The sequence below is a fragment of the Botrytis deweyae genome, assembly GCF_014898535.1.
Source record: "Botrytis deweyae strain B1 chromosome Unknown BDEW_023, whole genome shotgun sequence".
Taxonomy (NCBI): domain Eukaryota; kingdom Fungi; phylum Ascomycota; class Leotiomycetes; order Helotiales; family Sclerotiniaceae; genus Botrytis; species Botrytis deweyae.
The window spans coordinates 505825-528614 of record NW_024066230.1 but is presented as its reverse complement, the minus strand read 5'-3'; the positions used below and the strand labels follow the sequence as shown (position 1 = coordinate 528614).

Sequence of the window (22790 nt, the reverse complement as noted above, 5' to 3'; positions counted from 1 at the left end):
ATTGATGATCAATTGAAGCTTTCCTTTGCTCTTCTCAGACTGTCACTATGTGAGTAAAATGGCCGGTGTGAACTTGCTGCCTTTATGGAATATTTATTGTACATCCTTTTCCTCGACCGATAGAAAATTAGCTCAAGTATAATTTGGATGCTAACGCCGCGTTTCTAGAAGACCACTTTTCGTGGTCAGAACAGGTATGTCGTTGTAATTGAAAGATAATCATACTACATGTTCCTAATCATATAGAGCTTTCTATGATCTGCCTCAAGACTCGAGTTCAAATGTTGCGACTTAGCCCATTCCCGTCACAATGATACAGAGGGCAAATGGGTTATTCCACTCTATTTTCTCCTTTCACTTGAGACGAGCTGTGTATCCCTTGGATCAACGATCATAATCATCCATAGATCTGCAGAAGCTATGATCACGATAACTGCCATTAAATTGCCAGATCTTTGGTACAATATGTTGTATCGGGATCGATAATGCCATTATCATTTATGCTCGCCCAATCCACTACCTCGGGCTCCTATATTGCAGAAAAACGATTCCAAAGCAGATTGGTTACTGGTTGCGAGGTAATCAAGGTTCCAGTATTGGCTAAAGCTACTCGAAAACGACTCTATGCAAGGCTCTAGATCTAGTACTGGCATAAGAGATTTCTTTAAATGGACGTCCAGGCTATTCAGAATGCCCGATGCAGCCTTGGCAATGTCATTCTGATCCCCATCACGTCAAACCGCTTCATCGCCCATTCAAACTGTGAAAGGGAGTCGGCTAGATCATCTATATTCTTTTAAGAATACATGATAAATATGGCACCTAGGATAATTGCAGCGCCGAGAGCTTGTATGTTTAGACAGAAGATCCTATAATAGAGGATATCGAACAAGCCTTTTTGACAGTATAGGACTTCAAGGGTAGCTTTGAAAGCTGAAGCCTTGCTGAATTCAGGTACCACCACAGAACTTTTGAGAAATGACGTGCGTAGGATTCGCGCTTGAACGGTAATCGAAGTGGTATGCTCCTTGTCTAGTAGAGCCACGAGTGAGTTGTCAGATTGGCCATAGTCGCCCACGACACTATCAAATGACATGACGATGAGATGTTTGAGGGATTCCAAGGTAGGATTGTACTCCGGTGGTGAAAATTGGAGACTGATACTGAAATACTGAAAGAAACAACACAGGAAGGAACTTTACATCTTCCGACAATCCAAGTGCAGCCTTTTCAAGCATAAAAAAGGATGAACTATTCCAACTCTTGAGACTATCTCGGAAAATGTCTTCATCCAATGGATGGTATCGATCGCCAACTTCTCGGAACAAAGTCTCAAGGAAGCTTCCGATAACCACTCTGAAGGAAGTTGGCGAATTAAGTTCTTGTACTTCTCTAATAGCACGCTCTTGTCTATCGCTATCAATGGAAACTTTGGTAAAGAGGAACTTGGCTCCGTGTCGTGGCTCTATACCGTTTTCAAGATACCAAGCGTTGTGCTGTTATTCCCACTAGACTTCGCAAATTCAAATGCGCTGACCTGAGACATGGGGCATGGCTCAAGCTCTATGACTTCAGATGATTTTTCGTCGTCGAATGAGACATTTATACTTTTCCCCAACATTCGCCACTTTTTGGTAATTTCTTTTCCAAAATGGCATGCCGATTGCTCGTTTCAAACAAGACAATTAGACAAGGAAATGAGTGATTGCACTTAAACTTGTTGATACTAGAAATAGCATTGTGCCTGCTCTAACAACGTTTGCTTACGCAAATATCTTCTGTGCGCGAGAACACTTTCCTATCCCCCTTACAACAGGTTTTCAATAAACTGCAGAGTTTCGATAACAAATCTTTTCGAGGTGTTCTGTCGCTTTGCTCTCAGCCATGACTTTGCACGGGGAATTGCGTGTCTCTACTTATTATTATTAAGGGTGACCTGTTGCTGGAGACTTGACGATACACCCGCGCCATGGCTCACGTTCTTGCAGCCACACAATGTAAGAATCTGTAATCTATGGCGTCAAGTTCCATGATCTTTTGGCAATCGAGGTCATCACACCAAGTGGCGGACACGCAGACTTTGCTTGATTTGCCGTATATCCTGATCTTTCCTATCGTTCGGTCCCGTAACTGCAGTGGTCGTTATCAAAATTGACTGAGCCGTCTCCGTGATACGTTTCTTTCTATAGCCGACTCCATTTCTTCATCCACGGTTAGAATTTCCCATATTCAAGAAGAAGTATCGGATGATTTCCAGATGTGCTACGAATAGATTTGTTTCGACTTCGAATTCTTGGAGCGGAATAATTTGACCTTGGGCGGAGATATTTCGGATCAAGATAGGGCAACGGTTTTCCCAATGAGGATTTCCCAGGGGATTGACCCACTCACTTCAAACACCATCGTCAAAACTTCAGACAACAAACACGAGATTTTCAATTTCTTTACTTCCTTTCGTCCAAAATACCTTGGCACTGGTTTCAACGTTGCTGTCCTACTGCAAAGTCTGGTCTGATTATTTGCCGTTAATCTATACAAAGCTCATTGCCGCTCAAAACCCCATCTTAACAGTCCCTCCTTGGCAGCGGGTCAGACGTCTTGGATTCTTTACTTATCAGGATAATATCTTAGTATTCTTCTAATTCTTCTAATTCTTCAAACTTTGGGCAGAAGACGCGAGGTAGTATCCTTGCGTCCTGTATCACAATCTTCCGTCGAGGCAACGAAGAGTCTTTTGTATCTAAGTTTGGCGTCAAAGTAAGCTTGCTTTGACTTCCAAGATCTGTCATCTGAAAAGTCTGATACGGCGAACATCTGAACAATATGATACAACGAGCGTACAGGCATGAGATGACGACCTTGGTTTGTTTCTGAAATCGTTTTCAATGGGTGGGAATTAGTTCCTCTTCTTGCTCAGTACTGAGAAAGTACCGACCTCAGTGACAGGCAGGCAAAAATATTCCCAAGATCCACGTTGCCTGCAACAGATTTTGTAGGAGAATTGCATTGTTATTCAGGAGGCGATATGAGCTATTACCCCATGACGAACTTGTATCGTGAAGTTTTGCTAGTACACAGTTCTTAAAAGGCAGGAGAATTTTCCTTTTTACCGTTTGTACATCTACATCCGCATCTCCAGTTGTGTTCGCAATTCTCTCTTTTTCATTACACCTTAGACTCTTTCAATTCTGTACAGGATCCCGGCGATTCTCCTATAATCTAACTCTTATTCATTCATTTATTAGTGCAGGACACCTTCCTTACCGTCAATATGTATACTTCTATTTTATTTCAAGCGGCATTATTGTCCGTCGCTCAAGCCCACGGTGTTATCCTTGCTGCTCAAGGTATCGCAGGATCCCCCGCAAGTGTTGGATTTAAAGGTAAACTTCCAATCTAAATTTCCCCATATTTCGGGACATTAATCTAATTTAATTTGCTTAGTCGACGATGCTATCGCAAGAAATTGTACCGGCATCAGTCCTTGTCAACAAGACACAACCATTATTCGTGATTCCGAAATCAAAGCCAACATCGTCAATGAATGTGGCCGTACGGAACTGAGCGGCAACATTGATGTAGGAGAAAGCACCGAAAATGCTCTCTCCGCCAATGCGGTCACAAAAGTCAAAGCCGGTACACTGATGACCGTCACCATCCATCAAGTCAACGCAGATGGAGCCGGCCCCTACACCTGTGATCTCGACCAAACTAGCAATGCTGGTGTCATTTCTCAAAATTTAACCGTCACCAATAACGTACCAGGAGTCAACGGACTATCCCAAGCCAAAACTCAAGACTTCAACATCACAGTTCAAATGCCCGACAACCTTGCCTGCACCGGTGCCTCAACTGGAAATATCTGCACCGTCCGTTGCCGTAACAATGCCGTTGCTGGTCCCTTTGGTGGTTGTTTTGCCGTTCAACAAACCGACATTGCTGCTACCAATAACAGCGCCAATACTATCTCCACCGCACAAACACTCAAAGCAATCGAAGCACAAGTCCAAGAGAACAACGTTGATCTTCCCGTTGCTGTTGCTGCTAATCAAGCCGCTGGTTCCGCTGACGGCGTAAAGGGTTTCAATGGTGCTAATGGTATGCCAATCCCAATCTCACAACGATAACATATAACTAACAAAACCAACAGCCCTTCTCAGCGCCTCCATAACATCCAAAGCAGCCCCTGTCATGACCCTCGCTGTAGAAAATGTAGGCGTCAACGCAGCTGTTGCATCTACAACCTCGTCCACCTCATCCGCAAAAGCAACCGCAACCACTGCCGCCAAAGGAAACGGCAAAGGAAATGCCAATGCGAAGGGTAACGGAAACGGAAACGGAAATGGAAGAAATAATAATAATAAGGCGAGAGGATCGAGTTTGAAGTGGGCCAGTAGACTATTTGCGGCTGATAGCTGGGAAGAGCCTTCGAACTAGACTTTAGTGGTGCTGTATAGTGGATTTCAAGTAGAAGATGCGAATAGATCCCGGAGGTGCATGTCAAGAGATATCTATTTGATGAGAATGGAAGATGCTTTTTTTTAATGTATATAAACATATTTGGAGGGATAACTTTGGGGCATGTATACATGAGATGTGGACGAATGAATTGAAAGATTGGAAGATTGACAGATTATTTGTGCTCTCCGAATTGCAAGTGGATCGAATGTGCTCGAGTAGGAATAATATCCTAGAATTCGAGTGCGTTGCAATGTACCCTCTCGCGTTGCCATTGATCTGGGCATGTATAACTCTAGGCTGTACTTCTAATCAAGTCAAAAGAAACCAGCCAATCCAGAAAGTGCGGAATGAAAGATTATAACATTGCATCTTCTTGCACATCCGCGATATCCGGTTGATACACGTGGACGATAGCTCTTGGGTCTTTGATCCCTTCTTGATCTATCTAAGCTACATTCTGAGCCTTCTCGTCGGAACATTTCACCCATTCTTTTCCCAAGCTATCACTGGTGCGATGGATGGATTCATCCAAATACAGCTACCACGTGCATAATAACGCACTTTCCTCGACACATCATACAGGCATCTAATCCGTCTTGTCATTTCACGATCTCCCTAGATACATCATAAAACAGCACAATTTCAAGCATTCAACCAAGCCAAGGTAGGTAGGTGAAATAGCAAATTCGTAAAGTAAGGTAGCCCTAAGTTTTTTTTCTTCATCATCATCATAAAGATAAGAAAAAAATGTATCCATAAGTCATCAATCATAATTTCGAGAAAATCAATCGCCGCGCAGAAGAAGCGCGAGCCCCCAATGCAACGCCCACTCATAACATCATGTTTATGTTCATGATCCACCCACCATCTCAAACGCTCAAACAGGTTTTCCTCCATGCAATGCATCGCTATCCCCCACAAAGAGTGTAACCTCCGTCTTCATCACCTGTAACAATCGCACCATGCAAAACCACAACATAAAAACCCTCCCACCATCTTCCTCTGGCATTTCTCTCGCCACTCGCTTACCTGCTCACTACAAACAAGCACTCAATCACCACAACGCAACCACCCAAAGGTAAAACATGGAGGAAAGTTGCCTCTCCGTAAAGACCGTGTACAGAAATATCGAGTCGCCTCATTTTCTCCACGAGATTCCGGTGCTGTGATACCCAAGAAAATCGTGGCCCCATTCGTCATACACAATAGCATTTTGCAATAGTATTTGTATCTTGTAGATATTGTAGATTCTTGATCATTCCGCTCCAAACAAAACAAGATTTCATGAGAAAGCAAGAAGGAAATGTAAAAGAGTTAAGGAAATTCGTGCAATTCGTTGATCTCATGATGATGTGAATGAATGAAATGGATGAAAATTCAGTATCTGGAAAAGTTCGTCAAGGAAGTCGTTAATAGCATCGTGCTAGTGGAATATTCTTTCCTTTTGATAATATGCCGCCCGTAATGATCCGTCTTTGTCATGGATAGTCGTAAGTCGTAATTTTTCATTTGCCTCGGGGTCCCTGCTGTATCGTTTCATGTATAGGTGGGTAGTACGTAGTGCATCGCATTGCACCAACATGGATTCGCCGGCAGTCACTTCTTAACTGCCGACAGTCATTGGGTATCTGATGTCTCTATTTTCCGATTCGGAAGATGTGCTCGAGGAGCTGCTACTGAGCGTTACGGAATGTTGCCGCTGACGATCATTTCTCCTCTTGTTGCGGCTGGCCGTCTCGTTGGCAGGCAATCCTTGGATGACGCCATTACGAGCCAACATCCCTCCATTAACTGACGACTGACGGCAAACCATAAAGGCCTGTGTGGCGGCATTCTCCTGAGCCAAGGCATCGGTTTGGTATGCTAGATCTGTTTGGTACTCCTGTCCATTGACGAGAACGAGACAAGTGAAGCCTTGTGCGTCGCGGTACGTCTTGTACTGGGGACCTTGCCAGCCTCGTCGACGGCACAAATCTGTCTACATGTCAGCGGGTAGACTAGGGATTTTGTTGCACAATTTGAATTCTGAGAGTGAATGTAACGCTGGCGTTCATAATGTTGACCCCATCAGGAATAGCATATCCATTGGGGCGTGTTTGGTAGCGCAGCGGGATTATGGATCCCAAGAAGACGGTGACAGATGAACATAGTGAGGCGATCAACTCAGCCCTCTTTTGATGCAACGCCGGCCAGGGCAGGGTTATATCAAGAAGTCCAATCGAATACAAATTCCCACAGAGGTGATGAAGAAAAAGTTCCGAACTGATGAACCAACGTACTCTCTAAATATGCCATGTAGAACCCCATTTTGGTATTCTTAAGATGTCAGAGTGTGATCGGATCCCCAAGACAGAAGGTATGCCCGTCGTCTGAAGTGTGGTAAGACACCCCGTCCTCGATCGATATCAGGCAGTGAGTATGCCTTGAATTTAGATAAGTGCCGAACGCTACAGATCTGACGATATGGATGCAATTGAGCCCAATGTTTAAGGTATACAGGGAAATATGCACACACTCAGTGCCGTGTATGTGAATACAATGATGTATGGATAGTGTTGTGGTGTTGAAGAATAAGGCTGACTATGATTGAGTGGATGTTCTAGGGGTTCTGTGCAGGACTTTCCTTCATTAATGGCGAGACATGTGTGATTTATTGCAGAGTCTAATGGTTAGCGTTGAACAAGGATCATGGAGTGATTTCCCGTAGCAGAATCGAGAAGCTGTTTAGATAGGACAATGGCTTGAACCACCTGCAAGTCATGAATGCGGCTCTTTGGATATGATGGCGAGCGATGTGTTGGCGTGTGCCGTTGCCAGTGATAATATATCAACATAATTAGGCAAACTCCACCACAGCATGGGAACGCATAGAAGCGATGATCTTGGATAGCTTGAACGTACCAAATCTCCGTTCTGAGAAACATCTGCAGATGTTGAAATTGTCGATGCAGCGGGGTGGCAAAAAGAGCTCGCGAGATACCTTGTCCCACTGATCCGGACAAAATATGGGAACATGCCATTACCATGGGGGTGAGTAAAAAGTTTGCGGACCGCGAGCAGAGAGAAAGAGCCAAGACTCAATGGATACTGTAGCATCATGGATGGATGGCAAAAAAGATGAGTAAATCTTCAGCAATTACGGACTTTTTCCCAGAGAGATCCGCTGGGTTGGCCACTAATGAAAAGAAATCGATGGCATTACAAAAGTACCATGGGTCCGAATGCAAGAAAAACGTCAATATTGCTCGCTAGGTCAGGGACATAATCCTCCAGAAACTCATCTAATTGTACCTACCATCTACCGATACATTGACATTGAATCCTTTGACCCCAAAATGGCTTGTGCTTTCCTTGAAATGGTGCCATTGAGTGCTTGTTAATAACAAATGTGGAAAGATTGAAGGCGTTTCCTGTTCTCGGGATATGTCTCTATTGCCCCGCACTACCACGGTACATTTGGGGTCGGAAAGGAGAGACGAGAGAAAGAGAGAAAGAGATCGCAACAAGCAGCGCGATTGACGCGGAATGACTGGAGTACGGCTTGACACGAAGTCGGTGAGCCTTCAGTGCATGAACAGTGGCTGGAATTGACCGGCCTTCACCATCGAGTATTGTGCTTCAATATTTGTGATAGTTGATTCGCGAAGGGATCAAGAAAAGATGCGAGGCAAAAATCAGCCAGGTCTACTACTAACCGTAAACAAGGTTGTGGTGCGTATGCTTGATGAGTTGGCAGTGCGCTTGACATCTCGATAGTAATGATTATATGCCGTTGAGATTGAAAATGGTATAACGGTAAAGTATATTAAGCAAAGCGTGAAGATACCGTAGATCTAGAAGTTAACGAGTCGCTGGTCGGATGTACTCTAGATGTATGAAGTGTGTAGACGACTCTGGAGTCTGCGGTTGGAAGGAATAAGTTTGAGAAGATTATTCGTTGATGGTTCGTGGAAACAAAGGCTTTTCCCCTTGATCCCTCCATGGAACAATCAAACCCCGAGAATGTCAAACGACACAAACAACCTTATGCAGCACAAAGTACGATAAATAATCTGGTTAATCGTGCTATCTTTCGAAATATCCAGAATTACCAGCTTCCTCTTTGGTTTACGGCTTTCATTTATTTTGGAAGATTATGGGAAGGACCGTCGCACCGTCCCGTTCTGAAGATTCAACCGTTACATTGACCAGGTACTTGGGGGACATCTTTCACAATTGAGCCATTGGCAGACTTCCCATTGCAATCGAGCGAGCATATGTACCAAGTAAGAAGCCTGCAGATTTCCAATCGCCATTGATCATACCGAGAATCCTACCGTTTGATACGAATGCAGGCTCGGGGACATTAGAATACGGCCGTGAGAAGTTGATCTGACATGAAAGAAGATGCATCGAGATTTGAATCGTTCCAATTTGCATCATCTACAAGTTCAACCTCCTCTCGTTTAACCCAGACCTAGCTTCCGCTCTACTGACCAAGATAGGTGGCGAGTCGGAAGAAACTGCTCTAGGGGAAAGTAATTGATTCGTAAGTACGCGATGTGGGTATATGATACAAAAAAAGTACAAGACAGTGGAAATGGCCTGCAGGTTGCAGATGTAGCAGGCTCTATGCAACTAGCGAGTAAGTGAAGGGGTTCTCTCTTTCTCCTCTTGCGAGGGAGAGGGGAAATCATCCTGTACCTAGGTCCTTCAAGCAACGAAGTGGAATCAAACTGCATGTGCGGACAACAATTACTGGAGCTGGAACTTCTACATACAGCATCTAAAGTACAGATCAAAAATAGTATCTATCTCCGAAGCTCCCCCAAAGTCGGGAACCCTCTCGGATCCTGGATCCATTGATACCGGTACCATGATACGACATGTCCTCCAAACTCCAACACAACTCCAACACAACAACACACACACAACACACACTTCACATGGTCGACCCAATATGTATCGTGTTGCCATATCCACTCCTCACTTGTACAAGAATAACAAAGTAGTTGGTGGTACCTTGCGGTGAGCTCATGACGATTCAATGAGACCGAAAACAGTTGGTAGAACCCGAACCGACCAATCTTCAATGTGGGGGGGGGTGACCTCGACCACCAGTTTTCCATTCGATCTTCTTGTTATCCCGATAAATTGGCGAACCATGAGAAAAGAACTTCCCCAAAGCATCCACTCTCGGTCTCCACTTTCCCACCAGTCTAGTAAAAATCTACTCGGTATCAAAACGGAATAAAATGCGAAGGGAGACCTTCATGCACTGCATGCAACTTACCAAGGAGCTACAGTAGGTACCTAGCAATATAGTCTCTTTATGATCTATCATATGAATTTCGTGTGAAGAGAGCTTAACAAATCCTTCGTTCTTTTCCGGAACCGAACAAACACTTCAGTACGACGTATCTCGTAACTGCCACCTAGGTTGCCATTGGGGTTAATGTATCTCACAAACGCCGCTTGCTTTTAAATCAACACAATTTTCCAGTCACGTTCAAATGTTGACCCTGCTGGCAACAAAGAAAAAAGGACAACAATCGGGCCATTCTCAAGCTCAGCCACCGGGAAAATGGAAGATCCAATTGATCGGTTGGACTTAACTAACGCATCGTTGAATATGTCTCGCGGGAAAATAGATTATGTACATCACGTGATACGTAAAACCCACCCTCGTCGCCGACGAAGTGTGAAACTGGCGCCATCTATATGTGCAGACTTTTCATCCCATAAATACCAATCCCGAGCCAATGTAAATTCAGCCCATATATTCAGAATGTTGGTACGTTTTAAAAGGTCCCTTTTGAAGCGAAGTATGCCCGTGTCTCCTCAGCAACGCCTTCTGGTATCACGAAAACCGGGTGGAGAGTCCCCACCCTATCCTCTTCATCATATATCTGTGTTGTCTCAACATAAGGCTCGGCCGTCCATTGATACGGTGAAACGAGCGTTCCACTCGATTCCGTTTTCTGTGCAGACGTGTTGAAATGCCACTTATGCTGTGCGGAACTAAGACCTGCCAAAACATAGCATGTGTGATACGAATCAGAGCGACTATAATAGAAGATCAGCATTCATGTGGAGCGGAAAAGAAGAGATCGGCTCTTCATGCTTACTGGCTGGGCTTATCCCTCAATCCACCCCGATTTCCTGTATCCTGACAACAGCAGAGGATGTACCTGATCAAACCGTCGCGGCTGTAGAGATTTACCGAATCTGGATTCGAGAATGGCCCTGTTTGAGTTTGCTGCGTTGGACCTTCAAGGCACGCTTCTAATAGAGGCCAGCATCCTCCAACCCAATGGGAGTAGCACCCGTCGACTAACTTATTCGTGCGACCTGAGAAGCCGCCTTCCGGCGCATATTGACGTGCTGATAGCCATGAAATAAAGCCGGGTACGTCAAGATACCTAGATATGTGTTAGCATAGTGATTCGTGGATGATTATAGATATGCAATTTTGACCTACTGAGGTATCATGATGTGTGGTTCACCTAAAATGCACAAACAGCCTAATGCTAAGAACGCATACGCGCCATGGGCTTCGACATTAGGTCGAGCACCTATACCGCCCTCAAATGTTTGACCTATTCTATTAGCACAAGTTTTAATTTCTTCTTTGTTTTGAACATACATCTCGAGATCCATTCCGGAAGTCCATCGATGAAAGTAGTATAGTTTGATGATCTCGCCGGAGCATCTTGGGGAAGATCGAGAGGTAAACTTAGGAGTGTAATGAGAATCAGAGCACAATATGCACCACTTTGAAAAGTATCAGTTACCCGTCCTCCATCGTCCTACTTCCGGAAGGCTTACCGAATATCTTCCTCGCCACCTACAGCCATTCTAAACCCCCCAGTAGACATTTTCAAGCTACCTAGCCATTTCCACATTGCTTTGCGATCAATGATATCCAAAGCTTCTTGCCCACCTACCATGGAAATTGATAGAATGTTTGCATAGGTAGTGGCCAAATGTGACATCTGACCATTTCCTCCACCAAACCCTCCAGTCGCATTCTGTATGGGTCGACATGTTGAAATGATTTTTTGTCGATATGATGATACATCTTCTCCCAGGGTTGAGAGACCAGCCAATGCCCAGTAGAACATCCATGGTCTGCTTGCATCAGCAGCGACATATGCCGAGGGCAACTTTTGTAGATTCTTATGAAGGAACTGAATATGCTTTTTTCGATTCAGATGTGGAACCCCATATGGATTATAGGTCAATCCAGCTTCTTTTCCCGAAAGAAAAGGAAGACATTCTTGAATGGTTTGATCTTGAAGATGAGATGTCTGAGTCTGCAACTGATCGTGGAGTAGGGGATACTCCGTGAAGGTATCGGGAATCATATTCATAAAAGCCTCTGCTGTGATTGGTCGGGATGAGCCGTAAACTATATCTTCATCAGTTCCAGCCTCAATATCTGCTTGGGATGATGAAGATTCTTGTATAATAAAACCAGATTTTTGTGCTTGATTTTCTAGCGAATCATCATTCAAAAGTTGATCTAGTTTGCTGGAAGGAGATAGAGATGAAGACTTTTTATTCGAGTCCTTCTTCTCTTCCATTGCACGTCGATTGAACTTCACACTATGGTGAGTCTTCTTTCCTTTGATAGTGAAAGTCATGTGGGTTGGTTGTTTTTTTTGTCTAAGATTCCAGGAATACAATGATCTTCGATTATGATTCGCTATTGGCCTTTACTATTGTTTTACAGATGGATGTTTCGAGGTTGACCAGGTCAGTGCTCGCTTACAAAAAAAGCTTACCACAAGAGCCACAGAAGGCTACCAAAGCGTGAAAGTCCATCTTTATCTCGTAGGTATCCCGAGGTCTTTATCAAAAATCCGCATTTGGGTGAATTTGTACCATTGCCGATGTAGAATCTTTGTGTTCAATATGCCGACATAGAATCTTTGTGTTCAAAATTCAACTGAAGATGCAATGCAAGCAACGTTCCATATGTCTTCCACGATTGTTCCAAAGATCCAAAAATGTAATTCTGTTGCAACACATTTACAATTGCATTCGCATTTGCATTTACATTCACGAAATGCAAGTTGCCGCAAGGCGAGACTGCAAGCAAGTTAAATCTCTCTATTTTGATAATTGGGCTGTCATCCTTCGGCCATTGCCGACCTATGATTACTGGTGGTACAGTGCCATTTTGCCCAAAGCATGTATCTGCAGATGTTGAATGCCAGCCAGGGCTCTATAATTCGTTCGGGAGCCTGATCAATTCTACGACCTTTTGCCCTTTCCCTCGCAGTACATCAAATCCGCATCATAAAGCACAATGGTGAAGGATGTATGTAACCTGAGGATAGTGGCAAATAATTGTTGACGGCTCAAAGGAAGCTTTGAAGGAAGAGAAGAAGAGATAATCATACATAGAACATGAGATGACAACTCTTCTCCGACACTGACAAATCTCCAATTTCACAACAAAACGTTTCACTACTTAACAGGGGGCGCGGTATGCGAGGAATATGTCGGCATGCGCTGATTTGCAGAACGTTTTCGGATTGACCAATAAAGAGATCCGAAAGGAAATTCATCCGCTGCAGGCGTGTGGTGTTGACTCTTGAGTCTTGAGGCGTTTTTGCATGAATGTCGATATGCAGCTATCGGAGGGATGGGCCGTTCTATTAGAGGATAGGATACGAGGAATTTTTAATCAAGAAGCCATCGTGGGTTACACTGCTTGGATAGCACCTACTCAATCAATACATGTTGTAAATGAAAGTAGGTATTGGTGCCAAGTTAATGATGAAATTGCGAAACGATGAGGGGAAGGAGGGGTGGAAAATGAGGGGCATAAATGTTAATCGCATATGGCGGCTGTTCGTTGATTGCTTTTTTATCTTATCATACAATCTTCGTACCTGGTGGTGTCTCAGATCTCGTTGGCACGTTGTCAAGGTCCACCAGTAATTCATCTATGCGGTGCGAATGTAGACACACATTGTACCAGACAGGATAGTTGAGATATTCTCAATCCGAAATTGTTTCGACAGAAGGCATTTGTGAAATGCCGGTAGATATCTAGTTAGGCACGGGAGGGTGGTACAAGGCGAACGTAAGCAGCATAGCGTTAATCATTGATGAAGATCATCTATTATCACTCCGATAAGAATTGATTGTGGTTGAGGTTGAATTGAGTTCATTGCAATTTGCAGGACGGGATGCCCTGGTTCGCTGCTACCTCAATGTTGCATCTCTGACGCCTCCTTCGTGTAGAATATACGGAGTATGGAGATGAGATAGAAAGTTACAGTCGATGGACGGTCAGAATCCTCATTTGATTACTGTACATGTAGGTAAATGAAATGGTGGTCACCATCTTACCATATTCTTCCAGGTCCCATCACCCATACACAGGATAACTGCCCGGTTCATCATACACTCCAAGTTCTTGTAGAGTCAGTTCTCGAGGTTTGACAACGCTTGAAACAAAGTTTAGACCGAATTGGATTTTTCTGGATTGTGATAGCTCGGATGCTAAGCTCACTCTACCCTCTCGGGTCTAGGCGAAAGATCTGACATGCCGAAGCCAAAAAGAGAGACGTGCACTCAACAAACGAGGGGATTTTGAAGAAATTTGAGAAAAAACTTCGTAGGGAGAGGCAGAGAGGGTCCAGGGGACCATCTTATCATCGTTGGCGTCGTAGATGTGGGAAAGGGTTTAAAAAAAGCATACAAAACTCTAATCGTAGGATAGATCCGAAAGATATTGATTGGCAGAGCAACCATTGAGTCAAAATGGAGACCTCAGCCATCTCAATTGGAGATTCCCAAAGTCTTTAGTCGGATGTCCAGAACCTCTTCTAGCAATCGCCACTGAAATCATTCGATCTCGTCTACTCCGTCCATATAGCGTTCGGGAATCCATTTCATGATTTGTTGTTCCAGTAGATTTTCATGTCCTGTACGGAGCACTATTTATTGACAGGTGTTGTTCTTGACTCAAATTAGTGGTAAGTAGGTAGGGAAAGCCTAGCACCCGCTATTATATAGCCATTGTTTTAGGTACTGCGCCGCTAATTCGAGCATCATTGATCAATCGTAGCTACTCACAGGCTATTTCTCCACTTCCCTAACTTCCAGCCCCTCTTGAAAAATAGAGGGTTAACTTACAGTGGGAGCCCACTAGGTATCAAGCTACTCTGAGTCTTAAGACTCCTTCCAATCACTATTGCTTGTTATTTTCATGGGTGAGCCCTGAAAACTGCTCTGTCTTCCAGGGACTTCTCCAAAATCTACCATAGAAATCGAATCCATTGGACACATGACTTCTCTGCTCGCAGTAGTCTCATGCTGCCCCATGCAGTAAGAAGACGCTTGTGGTTCCAGCCGTCACACCTGATTCGGCGAAGGCTTGCCAGTGGGCTCAAAATGGCTGGGGTCGTATAAGTTTGCCGAAATCCCACACCGCTCCTTATGTGGATCCTACCCTCACCCTACGAACTTCTACTACCAATAGGCCACACACCGACTAACATCGTGAGGTTTTCCTCTTCTTCAAAGAGCGGTGTCTTCGACCCTCTTTCTTACAATACTATTGACCATTCCAACAAGTAATCCGCGACAATGAGCTCAAATCTTGACTTCTCGCCAGAAGGTCTGTTAGACCTTTCGTTCGAGCAACGTGACCCACGATACCAATTTACCAATATGACTACGCGTTCGACTTGGCCATTGCCGTTGGATATGGCCTCAGGAGGATCTGACGACCGACGGGAAACTTCGCCAGGACATAGTGGACACCAACAGTATCAAACCGGACATCATCATAATTCTCCCACGTTATTGACAGATTGGCCGATACAACAGCAACCACAGCATTTGTCACCCCAGCAACTTTCCCCTCAGCAATTGTCGCAATTTATCCCGGATAACTCGTTGATGGGACCACAATATACATTCGGCAGCCCGTACCAAACTTCACCTCTCGACTATGGCTTACCTGCAACCACACAAGCAGCTCTCGAAGCCAGTCTCCAGATGGAAGCTCCATTCAACGGACTCACACAGACGGTCGAGGCACAGGCGAATCAATGGCAGGATTGGCATGAATTCGAGTATGCGATGAATTTTACCTCGAACCATGGAATCCCAAGTATAGGACGACAAAGTCTGGGAAGCAACTCACCGACGGGTACGTACTTGGAAGTGCTCTCGTTACCCAGTTCGAGTAGCGATCACGGATGGTCGACAGTCGATACGTACCAGGATTTCAACACCTATCAACAAGCGCAAAACCAAGCAATTTTCAACCCCGGACAAACACTACATTTGCGAAGTCACTCGGATTCGTCGCAATCTGATGGTCACCAATCGATAGATACGTTTGGCAGTTTTGAGGATTTGTCAGGATATCCATATTCGCCGTACTCACCGGGCTCGGATAGCTATTTGGATGTGACGGGTGGACACAGGAATTGTTTCCACGGCGAAGCACACCACCACAGCCACGATATTATCAGTCCCGCCGCGGCCGTTCCCCCGCAACCCATTCAAGCTCCATCTACGAAATCCACGGCGGCTTCAACAACCTCCAACCGCACCTCCCCATCCAACACCTCATCGCCTCCCGCGAGAAGAAACTCCGCACCCCGCAAGAGCCCCACGGCCAAAGCCACCAAACCGGTCATCCGCCGCACCTCCAACGGAAAGAAGGATGCCCCCCCAACTGAGAAGCGCGTTGGACGAAGACGCGGCCCCTTATTACCAGAGCAGCGCAAACAAGCTAGCGAAATAAGGAAATTGCGAGCCTGTCTCCGCTGTAAATTCTTGAAGAAGACGTGCGACAAGGGTGAGCCCTGTGCGGGATGTCAACCTTCGCACGCTCGTTTGTGGCAGGTGCCGTGTACGCGTATCGATATCAAGGATATTGGTTACTTCATGAAGGACTGGAAGGCGGATTATGAACGTCACGTGGGGAGAGGTGTGTCTGTTTACAATATCAAGGGATTCTCGCAAAAGGAGGAGTTGCTTTGGATTACTCATGGGTATGGATTTGCTCTGCCGATTATGGCGAGAGAGGTTTATGTGAGTGATGATAGTTGCTTTAACGTCGACTGGGTTGAGGGTGATCACGAAGAACCCATCGAGTTTGAAACTCGCACCGAGAGAATGTCTGCTGGTTCCGAAGGTGTCTCGAATGAAGCATTATCTGAGTACCTCGATAAACACATTGATGGGCCTTTTGAAGAATTCATCGATGAGTATTTTGAGGGCACCCCATTCATTACCGAGATCTTGAAGACCGCTCACCGCTACTACATGAAAGAGAAGGTTTCCGTTGTCCGCAAGGCATTGAAACTCGTTCTTGCCTACAACCTCACCTTGCACGTTACCATGGTCGAGCAAAGAGGAGACGAGCACCCGATGGAAGGAATCATCGAAGACGAGGACTCCAAATTCAACGGAAAGGTCGTCGCTCCCGTCATGATCAATTTCCAAATCAAATGTGCCCTCGCCGACATGTGGCGTGAACTTCAAAAGGAGATTCTCGAGGAATTATCCTCGCTCTACTCTAGCGTGTACAGTGGCGACAGACTCAAGAACTGGCCTACAATCTTCATGCTTGCATCGATTCTCCTCGCCGTATGGGAAGAAATGCAATTTGATTGTCATTACCGCGTTCCCGACCAAGCAGCCGTCAACAAATTCTGCAACGATATGGAAACCACCCCAGTAGGTGTCATTGTCGGATTATTCCATGCCATCTCTCAAAAACTCCCTGCGTTTACCGATTGGGAAACGAGAAGACACGGTCAACTCCTCAACAACAACGTAGCTGTCTGCGAAGCCATGACCGAAATGAGAGGTCACGTAACCAAGCATGGTTTGTTCCCCCCCCCCCCCCCCCCAAACAATCCAACACAACACAACACAACTAACCCACTCCATCTAGAATCCTACCTCAAAACCCGACCGGACGCCAAATTCGACCGTCGCGACTTCGACTGTCTCTCCAACAAATTCCTCTCCAAACTCGTCATTCGCGCAAATTAATCCTCCTCCTCCATCTATGCCCATTTGCAGATATATACCTACCTACCTACCTACCCACCTACCGCCCGCTATATAAACCCCCTCCTGTACAAACCCGTTACCCATCTCCGGTTTCCGGTACCAAGATAACGAATTCAATGCTCTTCATGACCACCCATGACATGATATGAAAAAAAGAAAACGATTGCAGGAATATGTTTTTCCACCTTTTCTCTTTCTCTCTCTTTTAGAGAAAGCTAGAAAAAACAACGAATGAAAAGAATAATTTGTTAATTTCCTATTTTTATTTTACCTATTTTTTTGGTCAACGGCATAGCGTTTTGGTTGTTTTTTGAAATTTTTCCTCTTATTTTTTTTTCTTCTCCTTTTCTTTTCAATCTTTTATCAATCATCAATCATCATCCTCATCCGAAGCAAAAAGTTTCCTCCCTCCCTCCCCAATCAACTCAACGACCCCTTTTAACGAAACAAACGAAACACGTTGATTTTTGTTGTTCCATGTATGTATGCATGTATGTTTGTATATCTGATCAGATTTTCAAGAATTCCTCTCTTTGAATCTCCATCTCATCATTCCATACATAAACACATACATACATACATACAAACCAACAAAATCCACCCCCCCTTTAACGAAGATCATGGAATTTAAAGAACGCTTAACGTTTACATGTCAATGTTTTTATGTTTCTACGGACCCCCATGTTATTTTTATTATTCATTATTCACTATTCACTATTCATCTATCCCTCTCACTGCGTTTTCTTTCCCAGCCTCTCACGGAATAAATGGATGGAGAGAGAGAGGTGTTTATTTTATTTTATTTACTCTCATCTGATCTGATCTTGTTGTCCTGGTTTCTCTCAAGCGTTTATTTAAAAGAAGGCAGAAGAAATGATCGAAGTAACTGCCGAAATATGAACCCTATGAAAAGATTATTATTATGGCATGGCGTGCATTGAACTTATTTATCTCTCGATTTGTTTTTCTCTCTCTCTTTTTTTGTCTATGGAATGGGGGAAATCAATGCGGCATGCGATGGGATGGGATGAAAGATGGGCGAAGAGCAATAGCGCGAGCGAGGGGTGTTTTTTAGCTGCGAGAGAGAGAGAGAGAGAGAGAGTATGGAGAAGGAGGAGGAGGGTGTGTATACGAAGTTATTGGTTGCTGGACGCAAGAAAGGCATATTTTTATACATGGGGAGAATTTTCGGGGAGGGAAGGGTCGTAGATAAAAACACCAAAATTTAAAGCCTTTTCACTTGATGAATATTGAAGATTTTTGAAGATGTTGATACTTTGATGTGCTTGTTGTAGTGCTTGTTGTATGTTTCTTCTGAATATTTAGATGTATGCCTAGTATGTTGTGCATTTTGAAATTCGAATTTTGGATAGATACTTGTTTGTGTAGGCTGATTGGTACTTGTTCGTATACTTGTAAAATACCCTCACTTTGTATAATGAGGACTTACTTAGGGGTTTCTTCGGTGATCTCTCGGATGCAAGATGCTGACTGTTGCGTTCTTTTATATGCACGCCGCACGCACTTATCACCGGCCAGGGAATCGAAAAGATGGAATGAATTAAACTTTGGGATTGATCGGATGAAAAGATTTGATGGCTTGTTTCTTGAGAAAGAATTTACATTTCTGCTAGGTTTTCAGTGTGAAGGCGTTGGATGATAAAATCGAGAGGCAAAGAAAGCCAAATCTAGAATTCACGAGACAAAGGAAAATTTGTATGCGTAGCCCAATCCTTTCAAAAAGAGGTTATGTATTTGAGGCCCATCAATGTATGTAGACGTGGGTTGAATAGCTGTAAACTTACTCGCATCTTCAATAATACCACCTACAACGTATGTAGAGATTGTACGTCCTTACCTCTCATCTTCCCATCAGTTTTGCATCCATTCATTGCCGACTTGCCAGACAGATTCGGAGTTTTTGACCGGTGTCCCAAGATATTCTCTTCGAAAAGGGCTGGCATCTCCGAGGCCTCATCGGGGTTTCTGGTACCAGATACACATATGAGAGGAATCATACGTTCTTTCCCTCTTTGAACCTTGGAAATGGGTCAGCTGCTGACCAAGTGTACCAAGAAAAAGGATTTATTTATGTAGGAGTATGCACACTGTTTCTCTGCTTCTGTATTGCGTTGTCCAATTTATGCACCTGCATTTGGGTCCTGGATTGGTCGGTCATGGACAGGCCGATATTGAAAGTTGACTGAATGATCCATTTGATTGCAAGAATCAGGGATGTTGATACCATTTTTCATTTCCTTAATCTGTGATCCTTTATCTATTCTCGTGATTGGGATTGCAATATTGAGCAGGGAAATGACGTATCATGAAAGGAAACCCTTTTTATAGATTTGGATGATTTGGAGAGGAGAGTAAAGTTTGGATTATGCGATAACTTGCTGCTACTTGCTAGTGCATTGCGAGATATTCTATGCAGGAGTTTGAAACGGAAAGTGCATCGGATTGTGTACAACTGGCAGTTTTTGGCTGCAAGGTGCAGATTTAAGTTAAGCATCAAGCATTGAGACTGAGACTGAGACTAAGACTGAGACCAAGACTGAGAGACGACGAGTAGAAAGGCAATCAATTATTGGAACTGCAATAGAGACATCTGATGGATGGGTCCGAGTACGGAGGCGATGAGGCGATGCAAAGCAAAAGAAGGAAAAAAGAGAGAGGTTGGAAGAAAGGTTGATGGTTGATGGTTGATGATATGATAAACGTTGTCCTTCCTTTCCATGATTCATTCATCTATTGATTCTCTTCATCGTAAAGCCAAATCCCAGTTGAGCGAGACCGAGTTGAGGTAGAAGGCGGGGTTAATGGCAAACTAATCCATTATAGGAAAGGTCTAGAGCTGATAAGGGGGAGTTGCTCAGTTCTCAAGGTGTTGACGGTGTTGACGGTGTTGACGGTGTTGACGGTGTTGACGGTGTTGACGTTCGAAATTTGAGTATATTCATCATTCATCACCTCTGGACAGTATTACCTCGTACCAAGAAAATATGGTTGATTATGGTGTGAATGCGAGCAAGCAGTATGAATGATTAAAGGACAATATGGATATGGATGTGAACGTACGATGACTAAGAAGAATTTATCCAGTAATGAAGTATTCCGTAGAAAGTATCGTACACCGTATTGATTTATAATCATTCATCTACTCCGGTACTCGTACTCACCTGTTACTATTCACTCAGGTCCAGATTCCGAGAAGATTCCATTCTCCTTTCCAAATCCATATGTACAGCCTCGGAAGATTCAGGCTGAATCGAGAGAACGAGAGAATCTATCGATTGAATAGAAATCCCTAGAAGGAACGAGTCAACGGTGAGTAAAGAAGGCGAAGGCGCAGCAGTACCTACCTTGATATCCATACGCCTCCTACCTATGGACCTATGGACCTATGGACCGGTGATTCATTCACTCATTCTTACTAAACTCTAAAAGGTGGCGTGGCGCTAAGCGATAAGGCAAGTTCAATGCGGTTCCTCCTTTGAATACCTACTTAAACACTCCATCTCACCCTCCAACGTCTCCCTCTTTCTTCCATCATACAACTCCATCAACTCTCTCTCTCCACCACAACTTCTTTTGATTTTCAATAAATCATCATCTACAATATCATCTACTTCATCAAAAGATTAATACTATAAAAACATCATCATGCAGATCTTCGTCAAGACTCGTAAGTTGTCACCTCTCCGTTTGCCGCATGCGAGTGGCATTGCCACTTCACTTCCCAAAGCAGCTTCCATCAACACTTTCATCAATAATTCTATCAAAAACATCTGCTAACATATATTTGCTACAGTCACCGGAAAGACCATCACCCTTGAGGTGGAATCTTCCGATACCATCGACAACGTCAAGGCCAAGATCCAGGATAAGGAGGGAATCCCACCTGACCAACAGCGTTTGATTTTCGCCGGAAAGCAACTTGAGGATGGTCGCACTTTGAGTGATTACAACATCCAAAAGGAGTCCACTCTCCATCTCGTTCTCCGCCTTCGTGGTGGTATGCAAATCTGTAAGTTGATCACTATTGCCTTCGCATTCCGCCACAGTTTACTAACATCAACACAGTCGTCAAGACTCTTACTGGTAAGACCATCACTCTCGAGGTTGAGTCTTCCGATACCATCGACAATGTCAAGGCCAAGATCCAAGACAAGGAAGGCATTCCTCCTGATCAACAGCGTTTGATTTTTGCCGGTAAACAACTCGAGGACGGTCGTACCCTCTCCGATTACAACATTCAAAAGGAATCTACTCTTCACTTGGTCCTCAGACTTCGTGGTGGTATGCAAATCTTCGTCAAGACCCTCACTGGAAAGACAATCACTTTGGAGGTTGAGTCATCAGACACTATCGACAATGTGAAGGCTAAGATCCAAGATAAGGAGGGTATCCCACCTGATCAACAACGTCTTATCTTTGCTGGTAAGCAACTTGAAGATGGCCGCACTCTTTCCGACTACAACATCCAAAAGGAATCAACCTTACATTTGGTCCTTCGTCTTCGTGGTGGTATGCAGATTTTCGTTAAGACCCTGACTGGAAAGACCATTACATTAGAAGTAGAATCGTCAGATACTATTGATAACGTTAAGGCTAAGATCCAAGACAAGGAGGGTATCCCACCCGACCAACAACGATTGATCTTTGCTGGAAAGCAGTTGGAGGACGGTAGAACTCTTTCGGATTACAACATCCAAAAGGAATCCACATTGCACTTGGTGCTTCGTCTTCGTGGTGGTCAATAAATGTTTCTGATTCTATCTGCACATATACTCTTTAGGCGTTTAACGATGACCTGATCCAATGGTGTTATGGGGGGGGCTGGGTTAGCAGGTTCTCATCATAGTGCACTGGCATGTGCCACAATATTGATAGTATTCAATAGTCAAAACTATATTTTTGACATTTAACTCTACACTCTTATGAATGTGATATTGGATAAATGATTGTGATTGTAATTGTAATTAGCATGTAAACAGTAAATACCATTGCTTCACTTCCTTATCGTACATAAAATGGAGTTGGAGATAATGACGGTGTTATGCTCCACTACATCCACTCATGAAGCTAAAGTGATGCAAGGCTGCAGCCGCACAATGAAATTTATATCCCAGAACCTTTCATGTCCACAATACCTTGTGTGCTACAACACCTGAAGAATTACTTTTTGATACGAACGCAACTCTGATGCGATAAACTACCTATTAACAATCCATATCTACTCTTCGGGCTTTTAATTGCCAGACGCAGTTTTTCCAACGAGCAGCCCG

General features: G+C 44.1%; 6 protein-coding genes across 6 annotated transcripts; 3 read left to right on the top strand and 3 right to left on the bottom strand.

Moving 5' to 3' along the window:
* Nucleotides 1–796: 796 nt before the first annotated feature.
* Nucleotides 797–1096, bottom strand: EAE98_008709 (uncharacterized protein; the record flags this gene model as incomplete). The annotated part of the gene is made up of 1 exon (XM_038956332.1): nt 797–1096. The coding sequence occupies one exon, from the start codon at nt 1094–1096 to the stop codon at nt 797–799; it is 300 nt and encodes a 99-aa protein (XP_038807413.1).
* A 2175-nt stretch (nt 1097–3271) lies between these two features.
* Nucleotides 3272–4437, top strand: EAE98_008708 (uncharacterized protein; the record flags this gene model as incomplete). The annotated part of the gene is made up of 3 exons (XM_038956331.1): nt 3272–3383; nt 3445–4098; nt 4151–4437. 3 exons carry the CDS (start codon nt 3272–3274, stop codon nt 4435–4437), a joined length of 1053 nt encoding a protein of 350 aa, XP_038807412.1.
* A 1627-nt stretch (nt 4438–6064) lies between these two features.
* EAE98_008707 (uncharacterized protein) lies at nt 6065–6768 on the bottom strand (the record flags this gene model as incomplete). Its single annotated transcript, XM_038956330.1, has 2 exons — nt 6065–6435; nt 6741–6768. 2 exons carry the CDS (start codon nt 6766–6768, stop codon nt 6065–6067), a joined length of 399 nt encoding a protein of 132 aa, XP_038807411.1.
* Nucleotides 6769–10005: 3237 nt separating this feature from the next.
* On the bottom strand, nt 10006–14405 carry EAE98_008706 (uncharacterized protein). The gene is made up of 5 exons (XM_038956329.1): nt 11269–14405; nt 11087–11214; nt 10922–11039; nt 10569–10862; nt 10006–10506 (listed from the first exon to the last, which is right to left on the bottom strand). Exons 1-5 carry the CDS (start codon nt 12084–12086, stop codon nt 10242–10244), a joined length of 1623 nt encoding a protein of 540 aa, XP_038807410.1. The 5' UTR covers nt 12087–14405; the 3' UTR covers nt 10006–10241.
* A 643-nt stretch (nt 14406–15048) lies between these two features.
* Nucleotides 15049–17478, top strand: EAE98_008705 (uncharacterized protein; the record flags this gene model as incomplete). Its single annotated transcript, XM_038956328.1, has 2 exons — nt 15049–17308; nt 17378–17478. 2 exons carry the CDS (start codon nt 15049–15051, stop codon nt 17476–17478), a joined length of 2361 nt encoding a protein of 786 aa, XP_038807409.1.
* A 3489-nt stretch (nt 17479–20967) lies between these two features.
* EAE98_008704 (uncharacterized protein) lies at nt 20968–22265 on the top strand (the record flags this gene model as incomplete). The annotated part of the gene is made up of 3 exons (XM_038956327.1): nt 20968–21187; nt 21314–21529; nt 21586–22265. Exons 1-3 carry the CDS (start codon nt 21166–21168, stop codon nt 22263–22265), a joined length of 918 nt encoding a protein of 305 aa, XP_038807408.1. The 5' UTR covers nt 20968–21165.
* Nucleotides 22266–22790: the final 525 nt, after the last annotated feature.

What these genes read in the sequence shown, in the direction of transcription:
- EAE98_008706 (XM_038956329.1), bottom strand. Translation starts at nt 12,086, where the DNA reads ATGACTTTCACTATCAAAGGAAAGAAGACTCACCATAGTGTGAAGTTC. An exon ending in TCCGGAATGGATCTCGAGAT is followed by an intron (nt 11,040 to 11,086) that starts GTATGTTCAAAA and finishes CTAATAGAATAG; the next exon opens with GTCAAACATTTGAGGGCGGT. An exon ending in TTGAGGGATAAGCCCAGCCA is followed by an intron (nt 10,507 to 10,568) that starts GTAAGCATGAAG and finishes CTTCTATTATAG; the next exon opens with TCGCTCTGATTCGTATCACA.